This window comes from Labrus bergylta, chromosome 14 (genome assembly GCF_963930695.1).
Source record: "Labrus bergylta chromosome 14, fLabBer1.1, whole genome shotgun sequence".
Classification (NCBI taxonomy): domain Eukaryota; kingdom Metazoa; phylum Chordata; class Actinopteri; order Labriformes; family Labridae; genus Labrus; species Labrus bergylta.
This window is the reverse complement of record NC_089208.1, coordinates 26504099-26517675: the sequence shown is the minus strand read 5'-3', so window position 1 is coordinate 26517675 and position 13577 is coordinate 26504099. Positions and strand designations below refer to the sequence as shown.

Genomic DNA, 13577 nt, shown 5'->3' with positions numbered 1-13577 from the left:
TGAATTAAACTAACAAAAACCTGGTACAAAAGATTAGTAAGTTAAAGGGATAGTTCACTTTTAAGTGGGGTTGTATGAGGCACTTGTCTATCAGTGTATTAGCCACAGGAGACGCTGATCGGCAAGGCCCCTTCCATGAGAAACCGGTTGGAGTGCTGCAGGCAGAGGAAGATGTATGTGGTGTGCCAAAGTAGTGCTAAAATTAAAAAAAAAGGCAAAGTAAAAGCCCTGTATTCATATTTCTTGTGCTTTTTTATAACAATTTGGACCTATAGGTCTGAAATAAAGTATAAAGTAATGTGCAAACATTTTTCTGAATATAAGGTATTACATTGCAATTTATTTTTAGGTTTGTTCCCGGGAAAATTAATTCAATTACTTGGTACAAATGGCCCCATCTGCTTCCATGCTGGATCTCTGACTCCGAAACCACTCATGTCAGTGTGTTAATCTTTACACAAGTGGTACACTTATTAAGTGAAACAATGCAAATGTGTTAGCATGGCTACATATTAAAAGAAAAGGGGCAACCTGCAGTGTTATTTAAATGAAGCCATTGCAGACACTGCGATTTCTCGAGTGTTCGATTGGGGCTGGCTGCAAAAACCAAGGTAGTCCAGTTAACACCCATATTAAAATGTCCATTTCTACAGCAAGAAATAAACATGTTTGCAGCCTAGAACGAAAAACAGTTTCAGTCTGAATTGCTCATGTTTTTATTGGTACACACTGTACATGGATCATTTTTTTGTATTTTTTTGCAACTCATCTGTTTTGATTTAATAAATTCCTAAATTTACATAATTAGAGTTTTTGGCTGATCTGACTCACAAGCACTTTTAGCTGGTTCCCAGGAGGGTTAAGGCCCGCCCACAGTTGCCGTTTCTTTGCCTGTTTCTTTATTGGTTGAGTCAGCATTTCCAACTGTGGCCACCATCGCTTGGTTTCAAAAAGCCTCTTCAGAAACCAATAGGTGACGTCACTGAAGCTACAGTACGTCCATGTTTTATACAGTCGGCGATTAAAGAGCTTAGTTTGAGAAACAAAGAGTGCTTGACTGCTTTTATAAATTATTTCTTAATCGTCTTCTCTCTCCTCTCTGATGTCTCTTGGTGATTCCCACAGACATGATTTCTACCCTGACTGCTCTCTTATAGCCGGGCATGCTCAAGATGACTGTCTGCTGCAATCAGTATCACGGAAGGAGCCCATGTCATGGTCATTTCACAGCTCTCTGGTAATGATCTGGTCAGAGCACAGAGATGATGGAATTGAGACGACATCAGAACTGATGGAGGATGTGAGAGAAAAGCTTTCTTTAAAACTGACGGCTAGTTCCCACAGATCTCACAAACAACAGAGTGAGTATACATCTGTAAAACATAAGGATAATAAATTGTGTTATTCTAATGTATAAACTCTTTTAAAAGCATGTGTGGCTGCAGACCAGGAAAACGTGCAGATTTATGTAAATGGATTTCTTCAAACTAAATCCTGCAGCACATTGGCTCCATAATTAAATTAGAGTGCCTTACAAAGCTGTTTAAAAGGAGTGAAAACAGCCTGCCCTGGCCACCTGGAAACTATTTGATAACGGGTAACTTTTTAAACTTTAATTATACATGCAAAGAGACGCATTGAAATGCAATGAGGTTGAGTTGAACAGCTGAAAATTGAATCTGACGAGGGTCTGTGTTTCCTAATTCCTGACACATGAATATTACATTCCTGTAGAGCATCATTAAGGCCGTGTTGGGCAGCTGCAGCTTAGAAATCATTACTCAAGACTTTGGAGTATGGACGAGAATAAGCTGCTTTATTTAATTAACTTTCAAACACTATTAGACTGTTTAAGATTTTAAAAAAGTAAGGGATAATGTGCAGCGAGCGAGGGTCATTGTAGCAGTAAAAATGTCAATGCAGGACAATCTCAGAGTGTTCTTTTTCAAAGCAGTACACCAAAACTGAGCTTTAAATCCTGACAAAAAAATAGCTGCCTTTCTCTTATAATTAACTTTAAACCAGTTTGATTTATTTGTTTTTTTTTGTTGATTTATTTTGTTGTCCATCTCTTTGTCCGGACTCTGTTCTTCATTTTTATTTTATTTTCTTTTGTTATTTGCTGCTGTGAACCTCTTCATACTTATATCGGTCAAATCTCTACTGACTGATTTGAGTCTCTAAACAGATCTGCTTTCTGAGCATGGTCTTTTATTTAAAGTACGTTTTGCATACAGATAAAACGTCAAGGGTCAACTCTGACTGAGGAAGAGCATGTTGGCTCAAAATGTCACTAAATGAACTAAATAAGTCCTTTAACAGGAGTTCCCCTGGTGTGTGGATCTTCTTGCTTCTTTATACAGAACATAGAATAAACCAATCAGAAACTAGGACATGTCAAAGTTGTTTTAATGCGTCTGTCAAATTATTTTTCTACTTATATTGAACCAGGAGCTTTCTTTGTCATTTGTCAGGTGAAAAGAAATCATCAGATCCAAGGTGACATGCTGCATTTGAACTTCATAAGCACGGTGTCACTTCATGTAAAGTAATGAGTTTGGAGGACTGATAGACTCAGATAAATGAAAACACTTGAGGGCATCTCCGGCTCCATCATTAATACTGAGGATCATCTGCAGCAGATGTGACCCAATCAAAGATGAGCATGGAGATAGGAATAAATCCATCAGGCCACTGGGGGGGGGGGGGGGGGGGATTAATCATTCAGCCTTCAGAAATACAAAGGTTGAATTTTAAACCTCCTGTCAATGCATTTTGGATGATTTTTTTTTAATCTGCAACCCAGTGGCAATAATTTAACAAACATCTTTCCCATGTTAAATCAAGCAGAAAGGAACATATTGAGTGTACTCCAGATGAAGAGAAACTTCACCACTTTGTCACCGCTGTAAACTTCATCCATCTCTGTCAAATCCAATCTCTTAGCAATCACTTACATCTTCACATCATCCCTCTGATGTATGAACCAGGATTATAGTCACAACCGCTCTCTAATTACTAAAAAAGTCTCTTCTCAAAACTTCACATTCACGAGTCGTTCGCCGAGCCGGCCCACTCTGAAAGGTGAAGTGAGCATCCTTAACATGTGCAAATAAAGTCCCGGCTCATTACCTTTAAGTTATGTCCGTACATGTCCCCAGAATATCACGGCCGTCTCCTGATGGTACGCAGATTAACACAGATCCGCACTATTTTTTCCCGATGTGCTTTCAGGAATATTAAAGCCCAAATGAGGCCACAGAAGACCTGACCTCAGAGATTCTGAGTGTGCCGGCAGTAAATCCAAAGGCTGATTTTTTTCTAACATCCTGAGCCTTTTCATTGAGATCTCGACTGATAGAAGCTTTAAGAGCATGCTAATAGCATCTGGCTAAAAACTGAGTTTATTTTAAAAGGTCCGGTCTGCAGTCAGAAACATGACTTGACAGAATAGCTGTCGAGTCATGTTTAATATAGAATAGAGTAGAGTAGAATAGAATGGCTAGGTACTCTGCAGATATCATTTTATACTATCTATCGTGTTGGATCGTATGCGATTACGTTTGCCATCTTAGCCTGCCGCTCACTCACATTTCCGCTGTCATTCTGGAGCTGTCATTTTCTGTGGCTGTCACTGGGCAATCAGCTGTCTCATCAGCGGTACTCATCCATCCAATCACATGGCGTTCCTCCCTCGTTGTCAGCCTATCATCATTCAGCTCCCCCTTTTAAATATAATTCAGTCTCTGCCTTTAGTTCCTTGATGCTGATGTTTTGTGCGCCCCTCCACCTGCACCCCATGCGGCCCACCACTTTAGCTGGGCCCTTTTCCTCCCATTATGGATGGCCTTGCTCACACAGACTATTTTTGTCTGGTTTAACTAATTCTGGCTTCTTAGATTTAAAATTAGATATGCACAATTTAGAAGGGGGGCGGGGTCCATAGCAGCAAGCCCGTCCCCACAAACAATCCTGAGGAACCTACAAGACATGAGAGCTCAGGGGCTCCCATGCAGATATGTGGTTAGTAACTAAAAGATTTACAGATAGGGAAGTGTCCTTGGGTGGGACACTGAAGCCTACATTGCTCCTGCGGCTACGTAAGCGGTGTGTGAACGAGTATGAACGTGTTAAGTTATACTGATAGACACTTTGCAGCCGCTGCGATCAGTGTGTGAATGTGGTGTGAAAGGGTGAATGTGACCATCAGTGTGTGAATGTGGTGTGAAAGGGTGAATGTGACCATCAGTGTGTGAATGTGGTATGAAAGGGTGAATGTGACCATCAGTGTGTGAATGTGGTGTGAAAGGGTGAATGTGACCATCAGTGTGTAAATGTGGTGTGAAAGGGTGAATGTGACCATCAGTGTAAAAGCACTTTGAGTAGTCAGAAGACTAGAAATGCGCTGTAGAAGCTCAAGTCCATTACAATATTGTAGAGCTGGTCAATGAGAAACTGTCATGATTTGGTCTAGTTTGTATTTTCAGTTTATATTTCCTGTTTTAGTAGTTCTCGTTTCCTAGCTTAGTTTCTAGTGTTTTTATTTTGGTATTTCTTATCCCAGTGTTCTAGGTTCTAGTGTTTATCTACGTTGAGTTCCCTCTGTGTCTTCAGTGTTTCATGATTTATTTTGTAGTTGTTCTCAGTGTTTCTTGTCTTGTATTTTCTCCCTGCCTCTGTGTGTTTCCCTCCAGTCTACCTACAGATCTTGGTTGAGCTTTTTCTGCTCTATGAAGCTAAATGCATTTTCATATCGTTCTTAGTTTGATAACTGTAATGGTCTTAGTCCGTGCCTCTTGGTTATCAGTGCTTTGGAAAGCGTCCAAGAAGTGCACAACCACACATTTCTGGGGTTTCCAATGCTCGTCGTTTATTACAAACTACACATCAACCTAACAAAGTCTGGTTGTACGACTACTATTTTATCTAACATGAGCAAAATAATGTCCACAAGAACCCTCACGTTGCTGTTGAGTTGAGAGGCAAAAGGAAAGCAGGCGCTAGGTTAGAGGTATCCATCCAGAAGCATCGCTCAATCCAACTTCAAGGATAAAGACAAGAAGCTATGTGATGTCCCTTCCCTAACTTGGCAACACAGTATGTCTTAAAGGTAGATTCCACAATTTCAACCCATAAAATTCTTATCACACAATCATCCTCCATGTTCATTAACAGCAGGATCTTATCCTTTCTTAACACGAGCAGGGAGTAGGACTTGTTCAAGTTGTGTTCTGGTGACATAAAACTTTAAAGTTGTTATATTTTGACGTGAAATGTTTATAACATAATAAGTTATCAAAGTTATAATGTGACAAATATCCTGCTGTAACAATCAAACATGTCTCACTGTAAAGTGATACTTTTACTTTCTTGCATGGTAGCAATTAAATTATTTCAGGACAAACATGCACCAGACATCTAGAGGGTCGATCAGTTCTGAATGTTCAAAGTAACTTCAGTCATGTTTGGATCCTGACAGCAGACCTGACATCTGATGGACATGAAAAGGTTAGACCGTCTGCTGTTTCCTGTCTTTGACCTTTATCAGACAGCTAGAGTGTAGATCTCATTCAGAGAAGATCTCACTGTCCCTTTGGCCAGGTCAGGACCTTCAGACCACACACACACACACACACACACACACACACACAACACACACACACACACACACAGTCACACACAGTCACACACCAGACAGATGGCAGAGCCGGCTGGTAGGGCCTGTAGTCCCCGAGGGAGACCAATCAAACATTGTCATGGAGAGGATGAAGTAAACAATGACACAATCCATCAATCGGACCATCAAATGAGCAATTATACACTCCAGATCAATAAGAGGTCTCACTCAGCGCCCAGTGATGACTGTTAGACTTGTTAGACAACAAGAGAGATTCAGAGGGGGAGATCTGTGTCACATGTCATTTTATTTTGTTTTAAAAAGTGTTTATGATTTTGGTTGGCTGCTACCTTGACCAGGTCTCTCTTTCAGAAGGGATTTTTAATCTCAATGGACTTTTTTTTATTAATAATGTGTAATATTAAGTCCTGAAAATACACTTTCAATTTCACCACAGACTCAATAAATTAAGTCAACTTTGCTGATCTGGCACAATTCTGCATGTTAAATATACATGAAGTTAAAATATTTCACGCTTGCGTCTGGAAATGATTTGAAACATGTTTAAGTTTTTACCACAAAAGATGCATTTCCCAAAACAATTATTGGGCATACATGTAGAAACAGAAACATGGTGCTTTCACACATGCACAAAACTCGAGCTGCATGTAATCCGCTGATGTTTTCACTCTGACTTTATCTGGACTTTCTGCTGCCAGCCCCACAGCAAATGTTCTACATGAAGCCCGGCTGAGCTGAAGGAGAAATTCACAGCCAATGAGTATGATGTCATGGTGATGTCATAGATGGACTATATACACGCGACCAGCGCGAGCTCAATGCTTGTATGAAACTGCTCCATTATGTTTTCTGTTTGCCAGTATAAGTTCTCCTCCTTGTCTTTTGTTGATACTATAATGTGTCAAACTACAGGTAGCGTTAATACAAAGTCAGAAATTTACATTATGGCGTCATATAGAAAAATTCTGTTGCTTCATCCGTCACTTCCCCAACCCTGCCCACTCCACCCCTCCCATCTCAGTTTTAAGCCAGTATCGACCATTTGGTCAACTTTGGTTATTTTAAATGTGCTATAAACTTTAATTTGATTTGAAGATAACCTGCAAACTCACCTGACACATGGTAGGCTATCTCTGTTAAGATTTTAAAGTAAGTGGAGCCATTTCCTTTTTCTTACTTTCCATCAGTCTTAATGTTTTAATGTTTTTCTTTTCTGAAGTATACCGACTGCTTAATGAAGTCCAAAGGTTTCCACTTTTAAAGCATGGAACTCAAGGAGAAACAATTAATATTTCCTATTGTCACACAACAGAGAACAGAAAAAAAAATATGGAAATTTAAAGCTCAAACAGAAAAATATAATTTTCAACGGAGTAAAAATTTATTATTTTTTAATGACAGGTCAAAATGTTTCCTGTAAAAAAGTATATCTTAAAACACCTGCCCTCTTCCATGAATTGATCTTCCAAACTCTCATGCAGAATGGTTGTCATCATACCGGAAATTATGAGTCAGGTGTAAGCCTTTTGAACTTTGATCTTAAAATGCTCCTGTCTCTTTAACATACAGCCTGATAGTCTCATCTCAATGAGAGACGCTTATTATGATTTTTTGTTAGTCTATTTATTTTATTTTATTTTTACCTCAAAGTCTCCCAGCATCCACCTCAGCATCACCCCTCTGATCCACGCCGTATTTTTCTCCATGCCTCCAGTTTAAACCCCCGCACGTCACCCTCCATCCCCCTCCCCTTAGCAACAGAGCCAACATGGCGGCGTCCAGCACCGCGGATCACTCTCCAGAGATAACGACGCCGTTAAAGATCCCAAAAACCGAGGTGCCATCCCCCGAGTCCGAGGATCTGAGTGACAGCAATCAATACCACTCCAATCCCTCCACCCCGAACCGCTTCTCGCCTCTGAACGTCTGCTCGGGGTCCACGGGCCGGACGGCGGCCTCATCCTCCTCCAACAGCTTCACGGCGTGCCGGGGGATGTCGTGGACCCCGTCCGAGACTAACGCCCTCATCGCGGTGTGGGGCAACGAGCGGCTGACGGAGGCGCGGATGCAGCAGCTGGAGGTGGCGGGCACCGTGTTCTCCGGTAAGGCCCCCGGTCCTGCCATGTACGAGCGGGTGTCCAGAGCCCTGTCAGAGCTGGGCTATGAGAGGACCCCGTCCCAGTGCCGGGAGAGGATGAAGGTAAATCAGGACACGTCTGTAGGCTACATGCACGATAGACTACATCATCATACACCTGCTGCAGCACCTCCAACTATTCTAACAGCAGCACTGACACTGAGCTGGAGAGGCAGGGGATGGAGGTTTAACATGTCCAGACCAGGTCCATTTTAATATGCACAGTGCCCTGATAGGCTAATAACACAGGTGTCTGTCTGTTGACTTGACCACTGTGAGTTTGGCACAACAAGAAGGGAAGCATAACTTCTGTGCCCCTGTAGGTCTACATGTTTCTGGACCCCCCCCCCCCCCCCCACATCCTTTATTCTAAGCATCTCTTTGTCATTCTCACTTCAGGAACCTGCACTGAAACCCCCTTTATTGACCCAGTGTGACATCCCCGGGCAAACCTCACTTTTCAAACAGGGATGCAGAATAGCCGTCTCTTATGTAGACAATACATCATTAAACAATGTTTGAGTGAATACTTGATTCTTATTGGCTAAAGGGTGTACATTTATACTTGACCAATGGACACCTACAGTATGTATAAATGCCTCAGTTCTGAATTAATGTGTTGATTACAAGGTGTAAAGCATATCTAAGTCAAACCCTGATTTTTAATTCATGCAATTTTCTTCACAAGCTAACATTTAATCACAACGATGATAGACTTAATAGATTGTAACTTGTTTGAAAATATGTCGATATTAAAAAATGATAGATTTCCGTTCAGCAGAAAGGGAGAAAGATTCAAGTCAAGAGTGATAAACACTTGTAATTTCTTTCAGACAGTGTAATCATTATTTCTCTGAAAATTATACAGTGGACATCGGTCTGGAAGCTGCAGAGGTGCCAGTTGATGGTGCAGAGGTGTCCTTGAGCAAAGCACCAAATGCCCACCAGCTCAGGAGTGCTCGCTGACATCTGTATTTCAGTGCATGTCCATAGGATCCTGTTTGTGCATGTGTGTATTTCAGCCTTTGTGTGTGTAGAATGTCTCAACAACAGTGTAAAAAATTGAATTCCCCTCGTAGGGCTAATTAAGGATATCTTACATATTACTATCGAAAACATAGAATGCAGAAATATTTGTTAGTCACATTACTGAAGATCTATCCCTCACATCCAGACTCTGCGGCGCTGCTACAGCCGGGTGAAGGAGCACGGCATCGGGAAGAGGAAGAGCAGCTACACCATCGAGCAGCTGGAGAAGGTGTTCGGTCAGGGAGGCTGGGACTCTCAGAGCTGTGCCCCCGTGCTCATCAACAGCAGCGGCCTCTACCAGGAGATGGAGTCTGACGGCAGCACGCTGGGGGACTACTCCCAGGAGGACTGGTGCAACCAGGTGCTGGACTCAGCCTTCCATGAGGGAGACATGGAGACAGGTAAGTGTGTTAGCCAGCTGTGGATGGGTGGAAGGCAAATTAATGAATGGGGTTTGAACTAATATGTGTGTGTTTTTTTTTCTCTCCAGAGGAAATTCAGATGCCTAAACACAGAGCTCTGCAGATCCAAGCCGAGTTGTCAGAACAAACACAGTAAGTCAACAATGGCCAATTTATCAGCCTTATAATTACAAATGACTGCCTACACTGTCATGTGTGTGACACTTACTGAATTGTAAAGGGCTCTTTGTATAAAAATGTTAAAGCCGTAACATTCAAATCCTCCGGGTTACATCGTCTTACATTCAGTAGACGTCCCCTCAATCCTCTCCTGCCTCCTCCCTGTCCTCGGCCACTGGCTGTCTTAGCACTCATTTTTATTCTCGCTACAGAGGGGGCTCATTTCATTTAAAGAGACACACACACCAAAATGGAGCGTTCTGAGAGAGCTGGTTTATACAGGGTCACAAAACTCCTCTGGTGCTTGATTCATGTTATATTTTGACCAAAGCACAGCACAGATGTTTCATTTAGACCACAGGGGACTGTTTGAAAAGGTGGAGAAGGGGGATAATATGTCCCCTTTAATGCTAAAATATTACCTGAGGTGCCTCTACTTTAAAACTTCTTAAAATGATCTGGTTTCATTCCAGACAAAACCAATACATGTGAAACAGGTAAAGAGTATTTAAAGCCATCGTTTCAACAGGTTGTTTTTTCTTTGACTGACCAGTCTTTGCTAATAAATCACTCTCCAACATTCTGTTGAATGTGTTGTATTATTATGTCATAAGTATGCACCTTCTGTTCTCTGCAGAAAAAGGGACATGATGCAGACTGTGATGCGTATCCTGGAGTCGGTGCAGCTGAAATGGGAGCACTTCCAGACGTGGACAGAGTTCTCGCGCCTCCACCTCTCCAACAAGCTGGCCATCTTCGGCGTGGGCTACAACACGCGGTGGCGCGAAGACGTGCGCTACCACTACGCCGAGATCAGCTCGCAGGTCCCGCTGGGGAAGAGGCTCCGTGAGTACTTCAACCCGGAGAAACCCGAGGGCAGAATCGTCATGACCAAAGTCCAGAAGATGAACTGGAAGAATGTTTACTACAAGTTCCTGGACATCACAATCAGCGAGGCGCGGTGTCTGGAGCTGCACATGGAGGTGGACTGGATCCCCGTGTCCCATTCCAGGGCAGCGAGCAGCAGCAAAGGCTCCTACCACTACCTCCTTCCTGGGGACATCCCCAAGACGTACGGACTCTACGCTATCGGCTACGAGGAGGAGGAAGAGGACGCCGCTCAGACCTCTCCTCAGAGCGACAGTGAAGATGTCAGCTTACCTCATTGCAAGTCGGAGAACGGCGTGCAGAGTCAGGCGGATGGAGGAGGCGGAGCGGGGAGAGGGGACAGGACTGGAGCTAAAGTCACATACTGCTACCTAGGGATAGCCGAGGACAGGACCATTCAGCAGTGTCTCTTCCAGCACTTTCAGGGTTCAGTCAAACACTACGTCCCCGGGGAACCCTCGGCTGTGACCTGTTTCCTGCAGGAGAACTGCAGCGCGGGTCACGAGGGTGACAACTTATCTCAGCGTTTCGCCATTTACATCAAATTCATCGAAGTGGAGCTGGACTTCCTCTCTGCAGGCTCCCTGTTGGAGTGCCTGGAAACTGCTGTAGGCTATTCCTTGAAATACAACAACAAAGAAACACTGTAAACAGTGCTCAGTGTCTCCGATTAATCCTTCACTGAAATCATTAAGTAAGTTTTACAGCCAGCGAGGCTGAAAGTACTGTACTGCTGCATGGATGTGTGGCATATTTTTGCAGCTTTTTTTCAGCTGTGTTGAACTGATTCATCATTAGATCCTTAATGAGACTTAAATGAATGACAGTGCACAATACAGTAAATGTATTTTGCAAAAGTACGGGAATAGTAGCTCAAGTATTACAGAGCTGCAACCTCCAGGAAGTATATACGTATTATTTTGGGCTAATGTGCACTACAAAGGAACTTGCTGCTTTTTTAGTGTAGATCAATGTTGCCTCATCAGGGAATGTTAGGGTCGGTAAGGTGACTACTGCAGTATGCGTCTGTCTACCTCAGTAGGATGTAGCGAACAAGGCAGCGAGGGGGGGAACATAGTGTGTATTTAATTCTGAAACTGCCTTTTACTTACTACTGGACCTGAATTCACAAGTCTTCAAGGAGAAACAGCAGATTTATGCCTTATGATTTGCACATGTAACTGGACTGCAGCTAGAGATGCTTCCATGCAAACAAGGGGGATAAAGAAAAGACCAGTGTTTGTCAAAGTTAGCCAGATCATATTGGCCAGCATGGACACCTGTTAATCCAGGGGTGTTAAATGTATTTTTTTGTCAGTTGAATATCTAGACTTGGCATTTTTCACTGTGCCATTGTACACAGAATTCCCCTCTTACCTCTCTCCTCTCAAACACACCTTCACATTAGCACCAGGGGAAAACTGGAACCCTGAACAAAGCAGTTTCACATTAAAGATAACAAATTCTACAGCACTTTCTTTCAGATGACACATAATGTCAGGAGGGGCTGCAAGCTGAGCTGCAGCTAGCTAATTCGTAGGAGCTCATCTTGTTTTTTTGCTTAGAATTCCTTCAGTGCTTTTTTCTTTAAAACAAACAGAGCCTTCGATGAAAATTAAGTAAAAACACTTAATGAAGCAGCATCTCCTTGATGCTCTTTGTCGAGGCTCTAGGGGCTGCCAGCTGAACGGCCACTAGCTTATTTGTAGGGGCGTATATTGCATTATAGGTTAGAGGGCTCTGCCTTTCCCAAAAAAGGTACCCTGTGATGGAGAAATAAATAAAAACATGGGATAAAGAAGATTCAGATTAAAAAAAACAGCATCTCCTTGATGCTCTTTGGCGAGGCTTCAGGGTCTGCCAGCTGAGCTGCCGCTAGCGTATTTGTAGGTGCTTATCTAGCATTTTAAGTTATAGGTTCCCGTCTTTCCCAAAAAAAGGTACCCTATGATGGGAAATAAATAAAAACATTGAATAAAGTAGATTCAGGTTCAAAAACAATTAGTCTTTGATGCTCATGGGCTAGGCCTCAGGGCTGCAAGCTGAGCTGCAGTACACAAACGCTCACAAGTTTAATAAAATCCCTTATCTGAAAAATTGTGCCAGTTCAAGAGAAGGGAATGGGACTTACCCATTCTGTCCAGCACAACATGCTTATTTCATGTTAAACCTGTGACTCATGCAGGCTGATTTAAGACTTTGGTGTAGTGCTGTACTGGAAACAAAGGAAGGAAAAGTCTAATATTTGTATTGGACAGCCTTTATTTATTTGAGTGACAGAGTTTTGAGTTGGAAACACCTTTTACTGCCAGATCATTAAGAATTTTGTTTTTATCTCATGCCATGGTAACAACATGTGCACCCATTAAGTTAAGATTGGAGTGAAGTATACTTATTTCCTCAAAATGCCCCAACTTCTGGGGGAAAGTTCCTGTAGTTTAAAAGGGGCTTCAGTGTGTTGATCCAGCCATTTGAAGCATCTCTAGCTGCAGCTGTGGGATTGTGGGTACTCTGACATCCCAGAAACAGTGTTGAAGTCTTAGCAGCTCCTTACTAAAAAACTGGTATTTAAATGCACCAGTAGTGTAGATAACACATAATCGTGCCACTAACCTACATGCTAACAGACGTAACAATGAGCACTGTTGTATGACTTGTAAAGGTAATCCTATACGCTGCAGAGGTGACCTCATCACTGACCAACAATCAAACTCTTCAACTTGAATCCTGAGGTTATGTGCAATGTGCCAGGAAAGGACCGCGCTGTGGTGAATCACATGATGGATGAGTCCATATTGAATCTATGTACATGAAATCTACCTTATATATATATATATATATAAGTATAAAATATATTTAGACTATCAATGTTCTCGAGCATTCCGGCTTTTGCAAACTTGCGATGTTCATTTGTTTTGGGGTAAACCGTATATAAAGATAAATATGAAATATTTTATATTTTATTGGTTGGCACTTTGTCTTGTTTGTGATTGTTTGAGAAGTCACTGTCTCGTATGTTTACATGTTTGAAAAACAATAAATTGGAAACTCACTGACATTTGCCAAGCGGTGAAAATGTGTTTGTGTGTGTTTGTGTTTTTGTTGCCCAGATTTCCTACCATGAAGTCTCATGAAAGACCTTCATGCACCATAGAGCTGTGGTTCTTAACCTTTCTGAGTCACGACCCCGCATTATAAAAGCTTTGGTGTTGGCTACCCAACCGGCCCCATATGAAGTCGATTCTCATGACATTTATAAAGCCCAGAAATGTTTATAAACCATAGTTAATGGCCTTATTTATGG

General features: G+C 42.2%; 1 protein-coding gene across 1 annotated transcript; it reads left to right on the top strand.

Moving 5' to 3' along the window:
* The first annotated feature begins 7393 nt into the window (after positions 1–7393).
* Positions 7394–13353, top strand: LOC109980769 (myb/SANT-like DNA-binding domain-containing protein 2). The gene is made up of 4 exons (XM_020629263.2): positions 7394–7838; positions 8950–9205; positions 9295–9358; positions 10023–13353. The coding sequence occupies exons 1-4, from the start codon at positions 7407–7409 to the stop codon at positions 10921–10923; spliced, it is 1653 nt and encodes a 550-aa protein (XP_020484919.1). The 5' UTR covers positions 7394–7406; the 3' UTR covers positions 10924–13353.
* Positions 13354–13577: the final 224 nt, after the last annotated feature.